Source organism: Apus apus, chromosome Z (assembly GCF_020740795.1).
Source record: "Apus apus isolate bApuApu2 chromosome Z, bApuApu2.pri.cur, whole genome shotgun sequence".
NCBI classification, from domain to species: domain Eukaryota; kingdom Metazoa; phylum Chordata; class Aves; order Apodiformes; family Apodidae; genus Apus; species Apus apus.
Window position 1 is genome coordinate 18,994,317 of NC_067312.1, and position 10,808 is coordinate 19,005,124.

A 10,808-nucleotide genomic window follows, 5' to 3' on the forward strand; every position below is an offset into this window, starting at 1 on the left:
TTACTGTATACCGTACACACTGCTGCACGCCACTACATTTAAGAAGAGTTTAAAGTAAGCATAGTCCATTGGCCTTTAGATACCTTAAAATAAGTCAGACAAGCGTAGATAGATTTGTGTTTCTTATTCCAGTACTCCAGTTTCAGATATTGCATCTACAATTACATTTCAGCAACTCAGTCATCTAAGACTCTGTTAGAACAGGTTTACAGTAATATGCAGATCTACATTAACAGAACTAATTTAAAGGGACAAAAAAGCACTAAGATTAATGTGAGGGGGGAAAGTCCATCTTCTTCTAAGAGGCAGAAGCTACCCAAGACACTGAAATGTGATACATAATCCCTTCTACTTTTAAGGCTAAAACTGAGAAAACTCCTGTTTGGTAAAGCTTCCTCCCTCCCCAGGAAAGGGACCACGTCACAGAACCCTGTGATGTTTCTTCTATGCTAACATGGCTAGCTGCTAGCATCTCAAAGCCAACTTAGGAGATCGAGCAACATTCCCCCCATGTGGACTGCTCTGAAAGCTGCATGATTAGCAATGGCATCCAAAGGGGTGGGGCAAGATCCATTGTTACAGAAATAACACTGTATTGATATGGTTCTTGCACACCTTGGGTTCCATTTAGTAAAATCAGGATTTATAGCCATGCCTAAACCTAAAAGACATGCCTTTTTCAATTTAAAAAAAACACTTAATTTTCCTGTTGCCAGACATCAACATACCAAATAAACAGGAAATTGCAGAACTGTGACAAAGTGCAGAACAAATAAAACTGAAGTACCTAGATAGACTGCTTCTTGGTTGCAGCTTTTTAAAGATGAATCAGCAAAATCTACAACAGAGCAAGACCAGCCTAATAATGTTTCTTTTTCTGGTTATTTCAAATCCTGTTATCTCAATGTGATAAGAGAGTGTTCAGTAAGTGCATCAGACAGTTCCAACATTATTTTTCTGTATCACATTCTGCTAATGAAGCTTACTTGGGTCTGTTTTTGGCTTCTTTATGAAAAAGCAGTCTTGATTTTAAAAGCTGAACCTGACTGCTATAAGGATTCACATAACAGAGAATCTAGCAAAAGTAGTTTGAAAGACAATGTAAGTTTATCAATATACCATTTTTAGTTCTGTGACTCTGAGATCAGTCTCATAAGTCGGAAAGGAAAATTCCTCCCAGAAAGTGGGTCAACTCAATAGCAGTTGACTGTTAAAAAAGAAGAGATGAGCAGAAAATCCTTAATATAAGCAGCAATATAAGTTCTGTTCCAGCTTTTAAACTTCAGGAATACAACACTGGTTGGAAAGCTGCTTGGGAGACGGAGCTCTATCACTGCAGCTGAACTGGTTAGTAATTCCTTATGTAGTGGTAATATATTGCTCCTACATAACAGTCCTAGAAAGTATCTTAAGGAAGTCTTGCTTCTTCAGGATAGCTTTAAATGCTTTTAATTTTTGCCATAAAACTGGGCTAAAACTAGTCACTTTCCAGTCATCAATTATCTGGATGTGTTTGCGAATTTTTCAATTGTCTTCAGTCAACTATTTTACCTGATTAAACCTCAAGGAGGAACTGCTTCCTTTGTGGGATAGGGAAAAGAACCCTAGGCACCACCACCCTGAGCAGATATGGCAATAACCAAGCCCATACCAACAAATCTGACTTTTTTCAAAGCCATACTTTTGTAGGTAGTATATCTTCCAGTAAGGTTCTATATAATTCTGTTTGGCACTTCCTTTTCTTCCCACCCCATCATCCAAAGTGAGTTTGTTTTCATTCTCCTGTAACAATTCCGAAGAGAGTATTGTCTTGTCAGGGATAAATCCAAGTCACTTGGAAGGCTACAAAGCTCAAGTTACCTCTCATCATCAGGTACCTTCCAGAGTTAGAACATTGCTTTATTGGCTCCAACATAAGTCACAGACAGAGGACTATCACAGCTTCATCCTGTCATCAGCACCTGGTCAGCACAGCAGCAGGCAATCTGTAGTCAGCTCTTCCATTTCCCTCCCACAAGGGCTGGAATTGTGTGGGTTTCAAACCAAGATGCTTTTAGTCAGTACGAGTTCATACTATCCAAACTCTTGAAAACCAAGTCATTGTATTGAATTAGCTCGGCAGAGGCTCAACAAGCACACAAGCAGCTACAGAAGTGAGGCAGGGCCTCTTCAACTGTGAAAGATTAGCTATTTTACCAGTTAGCTGTAGTACTTCATTTTCTACAGAAAACATGTCAGAAGCCTCTTCCCTCCTGTTCCCTTAGGCAAAGGTCTCCACCTTCACTTAAGCATGCTACAAGAACCCTTCCGCTTGTTTAAGGTTAAAAAGTCACCAGGGCTCAAGCAGCTGGTAAGGAACCTCACTGCTAACAAGCATCTTTCTCTGTTATGCCAAGGAGAAAGCGCGTAGTGCCTAATTCAAGATTTGGCTCTTGAGAAGGCACTGGAAAGCAAATTAGAATTTACTCATTTCTGTAAAAGCAAGAGCAGGAACTTCTCTTTTCAAGGCAGGGCTTAGCCAAAGTACATGATAAGCTTTAACAACAATACCTGGCAAAAACCCAACTGCTGACTTAGAATAGTGTTCATTAACTAGTTGAATTCTAACCTGAAATTTTTTGGTAGGCTTCCTAGCAAGACACAAAGTCTCTGGGTAGAGCATCCTTCCTTACGTGGGGGAAAATAAAGTGCCTGTTGCCGAGAATACTAACAAGGGCCAATGACATAACCACAGTATTCAGTCTCAAGTGTTTGAGAACACACATGAGAGACAAGATTTTCCCTGGCTTAGGTGATAAACATGTTTCCAATGAACTGAGTGTCAACCTAATGAGTATCATCTAGTCATACCTGGTGGACAGCGTCATTTGAAAACAAGCTGCTGCTTCACATGAACCTCTTACAGCTTAACAATGTATTAATGCATTAGAAAGAAGATTTAGCGTCCACATGACATGGAAAATAAGGATGGTGACACATATCAATGAGTCACAGGTAATAGGAGAGGAAGTCTTATTTTAATTAGGACAATCAGGAAGTGCTAACCCACATAGAAGAAAGCTTTCCTTGACTGGACAGCACTACCTTAATCAAGGAGACCGCTGCCTTCAGTGAAGGTACAAGCAAACATCCCCAAAAGGGAAGAACGGTGCCAAAAGCAAAAATACATTATACAGGGTGTGCCAGAATGGTCCACCCATCTCACTTTCCCAGGATACATACTGTAAAAGCAAACTCACCTGTCCTATATACATGCATCTGCTGTTTACTGTATCATCCAGCTTCTCACAACATCCCACCAGTCTTGAAACAGTAAGGTTAAAGCCATGTATTTAGTATCTCTAGAACTTCTTCCCTTACTCAAAAGCAGTTTCATGAAAAAAAAAAAAAAAAGACTGCCACCTTCACCACCATCTGCCACCTATCGACCTCCTTTTTTGCATTAATACTGAGTGACATAACAGCCAAGAAGCAGATAGCACCACTGCTACAGAACAGCTGTGCACTAGGGAAGCTTTCAGTTGCCTTCCTGAAGCACCACAGAGGAGGACACGGAGAGGAGAGGAAAAAAAAGAAATCCCTATACATACACCAAACACAACTAGATTCTACAGCAGTTCTAAAGTTAAGTAATTCTTTACTATTTCCACCATGTAGCAGAAGAATAGATCAGAACAGAGACAGGCCACATTCTTTCCAAGATATTAATTTTTCTAATTTAGGTTGCACACATTCTTTAGTCTGCTAAGGGACTAAAGCACACTTTTGCTGTACTGCATCCCTGCAGTCAGGTAAGGTACGAACTGCAACAAGCATGGCTCAGATTCGAGTTGTCCTAGAGTCTAGCATCACAGAGAATGTTTTTTTTTTATTGATCCTGTCACCTCTGCAGAACTTACTTTAATCTGACTTAGTATTAGTGTGAGTTTGATCTACAGGTGAATAAATGCATTTAGTAGTTCTTGCAGTGATTACAGGAACATTACCATGGGTTTTCCAACTTTGTTCTTTAAGTGTTGTTCACCTGCCTTAGTGAAGGAGTTTCACTTAGTCAAACAATAGTCCTGTAAGAGTGGCACAGAGCAAATGTACAGTACCTAATAAAGACATCAGTCATAAGCTAAATCATTAAGCTGTTCTATAAAGCTGTTTTTGCATGACAAATTTAAAATGTAATAAACCAGAAGAAGCAAGTCACAGTATCAGTGAAAAAGTGGTTTTGCTGTTTCTTGAAACTTTGTTCCATTTACCCATCTGTACCATGCTATATAAAAAGTCTCCCCGTCAGAAAAAAAAGGATGGATAAATAACAAAAGTATGCAGGAGAAGGAAACCCTGCAGTCTAGGCCAGTCACGCTTTCCAGAGATGGGATAAGCTGACCACTGTCCACTGGACTGGCCAGAGTAAGGGAGCTGTTGCCTGCAGCACTGCAGAGGTGCATGCTGACAGGCAGCACACACACACCCAGCACTGCAGACGGGCACACACTTGCAGAATGCAGACACAGCTTCTGATGCTATTTAACAACAAATACTGCAGAAATCTGCAGCTTTTCTTCTTTTAGATTACAGAATATGAAACTAGTTTAATGCTGAAACACTAGTATGATTTAGAAGGGAAGAATCATCATCCTGATAAGAGATAAGATATTTCCTATTTATTTTCCTAGGGGACCAAAGCCTGTTTTAGCTGAATTCCCTCTCCCTCACAGGGTAGAAAGATGGTTGAGGGAGGGAGTTTCCTCAAGGCCAATTATGAGCAATCTTAGACTTTAGATTCAGGCAACCAAACTGATCTAACACGTTAATGCCACAGGGAGATGTTGCTCCCTCCAGTGCTGCCTGCTCCTTCTTGAACTCTTTCTAAAGTCTTTTAGCTCTTCTCCATCTTGGGCACTTGTCAGACCTTGCAATAAAGGCACTTAAATCACCAAAAATCACAGTAAAGCTTTGTCCCTTCCATGGCTCTTGGAAAACCTGAGTTGGGAGAGCTGAACTTGCACACAGAATGGTTTGACTAAAACAGGAGTAAGTAAGTCACAGACAGAATCAGCCAGAGTCATCCACTTCCACAGCAGTGAACTTATGGGTAAGTCTGATCACTGTAACTTGATGCAATATATTTATGGTTTTTTCTGTCCAACATTGCTGTGACAAATAAATAAATTTTTCTTCTCAACCTTCACTTACTATGGGGAGGGTGCAGGGAGGAAAATTAGAAGAAAGAGAGCACACTCTGTATCAAGTGACAGTAAGAGTTACCTTGGGGATTGTGAGCACACTACTGGCAGCCTTTTTTGTGGTAGAATTGACTACCACAACAAGACTGTGGGCCCTCATTCAGTCTTCAGCTGAAGTTGGTTCATACAGTTTTAAACTTTCAGTACAAGAGTTTAAAAAGTTGTCTCTTGGAGGCTCCAGGGTCTCCTTACTGGAGGTATTAGGTATCAGGTTATCAATATCTCCAAGTCACTTTACCTGGGATGTTACATTGGTCATTTGAGCAGATATCAAAGGGGGTTGGGGAGGGCAGAGAAAAAGTGAGTGCTAGAACAGAAATCCACAATCAACAGGAAACAATTCTTCATACAGTAAAAACCAAACCAAACCACAACCAAAAAACCACCATAATCCCCCTTCAGACAGAGGCTTAAAACCTCTCTTCTCCTTAGGGCCTGTCTGGATGACATGGGAACCAGGAAGAAGACAAGAGACTCTGGTACTGTGTCCATTCCAACACTAAAATATTTTTGTCTCAGCTAGAGTTTCACTTAAACCTGTAACTCAATGTGTTTAAAGTTGCAGGTTTCAAGAGACTTCATGTTAAGCACTGCCTGCATTTTTCCCCCTACTAGCAGGAAGTAAACAAGCCCAAGGGAAAATAAAAAGTTTGTCAATGCTTCAGCACGCAGAGGCATCACATTAGGGCATCTGTGATCTAAATGCTACATGGGGGCAGAGGAAGGTGTGTAAGTTGATAATACGCCAAAGGACAAGAGTCTACCTCTCAGATAGTAACTTGGGAAATGGGGAAAACCCTCATTCTTTAAGCTGGATAACCCTCAAGTCATATGTCTCCCTGTAGTCCTAGTTTTAATATATACTGTTTTCTTGATTCCTCAAGATCACTTAGCACATACGATTCAAACAAACCAAAGTATATGCACAGTGCTAACTTTCACTCGATTATAACGATTTTGTAATGACAATTACCAGGACAGACAAAACTGCTTTACTGGCCATTAAGATAGCCTGGAAGGTTAAGTCTTGCTACAGCATAGTGTGGTAAGCCTTCTGACCTGAATAAAGATTGCTGCTACCAGACTACACGGATCCACTATCGCTCTCCAAAAGCTCTCTCTCATGCAACATTTATTCAGAGCAATATTGGCCTCATTCACCATAATTTTGTTATTGAATGCCATTTAGCTACAGGTACCATTGCTATTTGAAGCATCTAACATGATAAAAGGTTGCTCATTATGTTCATACTGATTCTAGAGGCACCTTGAGCCAAGGAGGACTTCATGATCCAGACCTGTTTCACTGACCACCACCCACTGAACATCACAAGAAAGGGCTCAGATTTATTACTGAAGCACTGCTCTCATCTGATGAAGAAGCAAACCTCCAAAACTAATACTTCCAACGACTGACCAAGAACCACATTTTCAGGTCATGAAGACACACATCCCAGGTTCTCAACATTCACAGGTCCAAAGGAGTCACAGCTGATCGACACCTAGCGCTACTCCTCACACCGTGCACACAGAGAGAGAAGGAGAACGCACATCGAAAGGCCACGGACATGGAGCTAGAGACTGAAGCAGCAGGAAGCAACACGAGCAAGGTGCTGCCGCCGGGACGAGCCGCGCCAGGCAGGCGCGGTGCTGCGGCAGGGCTGTGCGGGCCCGGGCCCCGCCACACCGCCCCTCACCGCGGCATCGCCCCCGCCCCAGCGGCAGCCCCGGCCCGGGCCCGCCTCCCGCAGGCCGCGCACGGCCCCGTCCCGCCTCGCCTGCCCCCGCGGGCCCTTCCCGGGGCTGACAACCACATCCCGGCTGCAGGCACCTGCCTCCTCCGCCCAGGCTTCTACCACAACCGGCGTGCAGCCGCCAGAAGAGGTCAGGGAAGGGAGAGCCGGGACACCAGAGAGCAGCGGCAGGTCCAAACGCCAGCGGACCATCAGGAGGCGGCAGCTCCCTCCTGCCAGGACCGCTCCCGGGCCAGCCCGCGGCCCCGGCGCGGAGGGGGTGGCAGTGACCAGATTCCTCCGGGCGAGGGGCGGGAGAGCGCGGCGAAGGGAAGGGGGAAGAGGAGGAGGAGGGATGGGGCGAAGGGGCGGCAGGCAGCGGTGCAAGCGGCAGGCGGGCACAGCCGAGGAGCAGGCTGGAAGCCGACCCGCCGCGGGCTGGTGCCCGGCGCCGCGGGGAGGGGGGGGGGGAGGGAGGCCAGCGTGCCATCAGCCCGGTGCCGTGCGGGGAGGGAGCGGCGAGCAGCGCCCCGGGGACGGGTTCCCGCCCTCGCCCCCTCCGCGGCCGGCCCACCTACCCAGCACCACGCAGACCACGTCCAGCACCACGAAGGGCAGCCGCGTCCTGTCAAACATGCTGGCAGCCCCGGACGGACGCCCGGCCTCAGGCGCGGCGCCTCCTCCGGCGGCGCGGTGACAGCCCCGGCCCGGGGGGCGGCAGCGCCCGGAGGCGGCGGGCAGGGAGGGGCTGAGCCGCGGGCAGGCGCTGCGAGCCGACGGCGCCCGCCTCCGCGCACGCCGCTCCCCCGCACTGCGCTGCTGCTACCGCTGGCCGCGGCTTTAAGGCGGGCGGGGGAGCGGCGGGCGAAGGGCGGGCAGGGCCGGGCTGGGCCGGGCCGGCTGCGGCTCCTCGGCCCGCCCCGCCGCCGCCGTCACGCCCCCCGCGGCGGCCGCGCTGCCACGGCCAATGGCCGCCCGGCCGGGCCCGCCTCCCGCCCCGCCCGCCGCCTGCGGGCCCCGGCGCCGCCGCGGGGCGCGGCTTGGCGGGCGCTGCTGCCCGCCCGGGCCTCGGGCCCCGCGGGGTGACCGGGGGGCGAGGGGCCCCGCGGCCTCCGGCTGCCGCTGGGGAGGGCCCTGTGCGGCAGGGAGCGGGGCGGCTGCCTGGGGCGGCCTGGAGCGGGGCTGGGCTGGGGTGTTGCTGGGGCTGGGGGCTTCTTGTTTCGTTTTGGTTTTGTTTTCTTTGTTGGTTGTTTTCTTTGTTGTTGTTGTGGTTTGTTTTTTTTTGCGGGAGGAGGAGGGGGGTTTTTTCGGATTATTTTTAACAAGGGAAAAGCTGTTTCCACCTCTGGAGAAGTGTTGGAAAATTGCAAAAGAGCTGGGAAGCCCAAGCTTCAGCCCAACCCAAAACAATATTTTTCCGTGTTAAAGGCATTTATTTGGAAAGAAAGCAGTGACCAACACGAAGAAAATGTTTTCAGCACAGCCGCATTTTTTATTTTAACAGCATTTACCACAAGAGAGACGACTTTATTCACCAGTGCTGTTAGCGCTGTGGGGCAGAGTCTTGGGGCTGATGCCACCAAGCACATCTGTGCTTTGTCCTAGGCAATAGCCGGTGGGGTGAGCGGCTCTTCCCACACTCAAAGCATCAGGCATAAACTTTTCTGCAATTTCTCGTGTATTCCACCTTCTAATTCTATAAACAGCTTCACTTTGCATGCTGTCCTAAAGGCTGAATAAGAGGTTGGGCGGACCAACACGTTCTTGAGGTGGAAATACCTCGCTAAATCTGCTGTATATTCAGTTCAGCCTTGCTGCCTCCAGAGCCAGGTGAAGGAGTTCCATATAGAGAGAATATAAAGAAGCTCTACATAGTAGCCTACACAGGAGTTCCTATTTTCATCATCATGCCTAAGAAGCAGCCCAGGGACAAATCAATAAGGGCAGCTCCAGAGACTAAAACTACCCTTGATTTCTGTAAGTGTAGTTCACAGAGCTCATTTTCCTCTGCGAGTACTCCCGCGTGGTGTCTTGGGAGAAAACTCTGGGGTTGTCTTGAAGTGCAGAATGTAATGGAACAAACTGGAGCCCAACCTGGCAGCGATGAAAACCGGGTTTATCTGTGTGAAAACCGCTGCTGAAGGAAAAGTGTGGGATTTGCTCTGCTGCTCACAAAGTTGGGGACTGTTCACAGGGTCTCGAGTCAGGAGCAGACAACATCCCCAAAATTGCAAGATGGTTAGAAAACAGAAGCAATGCAAACGTTCCACCCACAGTTCCTGTAATGGCTTTCTCCAACCTGAAGCAGCATCTCCTTAAGCTGAGTTTGCACTAAGCAGCAAACAGCTCTCCAGATCCACACCCCTATGCAGCAAATTGGAGCAGAGAGATTGTACTCATTTAAATGGATCCCTTCCCAGAAGAATGTAAACCACACAGTGATTACGCTTGAAAACACCTGGAAATTGGGCTGCAGCAGCACAGCATTCACCAACGAGAAATTAATCATGCTTTATTGTCTTGCAGTTTCCACATCTTTGTTTCACCCTTGAGACGTCCCTTGCCGGAGGGAAGAGGCATCTCTGCAATCTTCTGCCAGAACTGAGGAAAGAAACCAGTCACCCGGTTCATCTCCCAGCTTCCCATTGCACAAGGGATGTGAGCCTTGCTGTTGCAACCCTGTTCCCACCACTGTGTCTCGGAAACCCCCAGCTGAGCACAGTTTGAGGGATTAGGTTAGCACTGCGCTGCTCCAGCCTCTCAGAAGGCTCTTCTGGGCCTCCATGTGTGTACACGTGTTAACCATGGAAGCATGTCAACCCGAGCACTTTCATCTCGAATGACTACTCAGATTAGCAAAACTGTTCACTACCTGAGGGTCCTGTTAGCAGAGTACTGCATCTTCAGATATGCTGTTGTGTCACACAAAACAGATGTTTCGGTGTAAAACTGAAGAGAGGGGGGGAAAAATAAACCAACCCCAAATGCTTAAGCCCCTTTAACAAATAACAGAGTATCTGTGGCAGCACCAATGCCCAGGGTAGCAGAAATGGCAAACTGATGGTGCTTGATTTGAGACATCTGGAGCAGTACATTCCTGAGGGGATGGAGGATATTTGATTAGACGCACAAATAGAAATAATGTTCAGTATCAGTGGGAGGTTTGGGGTTTGTTTCTTTTTCAAGTATACACAACAAACAACAGAGCTTCTAAATTTCATTTTCTCCTGCTACTGGTAAGAGTTTTCTATTATCTTCAGACTGTGGCATTTTCCTGTCTAGGCTTTGTTTGATATCCCTCACAGCAAGGCACTTAGATGTCCACCATCCTTAACCACCATAGTGACCCAGCAATGTCAAGTCCGAGCCATTCATAGGCTTAGCAGTGTCTATGCTAAACAATGTTTGAACTGGGACCTGAATAAAATGAAGGCAACAGATGAAGCTCATAAGTTTATTTTATCCCTTCCTTTAAAATTTATATTTTTTAGTAGTCTAATATTACTGTCTAGAATTTAGACTCTCCTAAATATCTTCCCCTCACACTTGTTCTCTTTACTGGTATGATTATTTAGTGGGCTTTTTTTAAATTGTATCTTTTTGTTTGTTTAATTGAGAGCAGGGAGCACCAGAGAACACCAAGACCGAATTAAAGCCCTGTCGAAGTCTTCATTTTCTTCTGGTTCTGGTAGAAATTGTGATCTTCAATGTTTTGCCCATCCTCCGTAAGTTTTGTGTGTACTAGGATTAAACTCTCAGAAAGTTTATCAGCAGTCTGCAGTGGTATGTATGATAATTAATTATTACTGACCCAACAGGGCACTTAACTTCAATT

General features: G+C 46.5%; 1 protein-coding gene across 3 annotated transcripts in view; it reads right to left on the reverse strand.

The window, feature by feature from the left end:
* Positions 1-7,697, reverse strand: part of PLPP1 (phospholipid phosphatase 1) — a 60,525-nt gene extending 52,828 nt beyond the window's left edge. For all 3 annotated transcript variants that reach the window (XM_051642298.1, XM_051642297.1, XM_051642296.1), the window contains exon 1: positions 7,552-7,697. In XM_051642298.1, the coding sequence (XP_051498258.1) occupies positions 7,552-7,609 (58 nt within the window). In that variant the 5' untranslated portion in view covers positions 7,610-7,697. The remainder of the gene's footprint in view (positions 1-7,551) is intronic.
* Between the last annotated feature and the right edge of the window lie 3,111 nt (positions 7,698-10,808).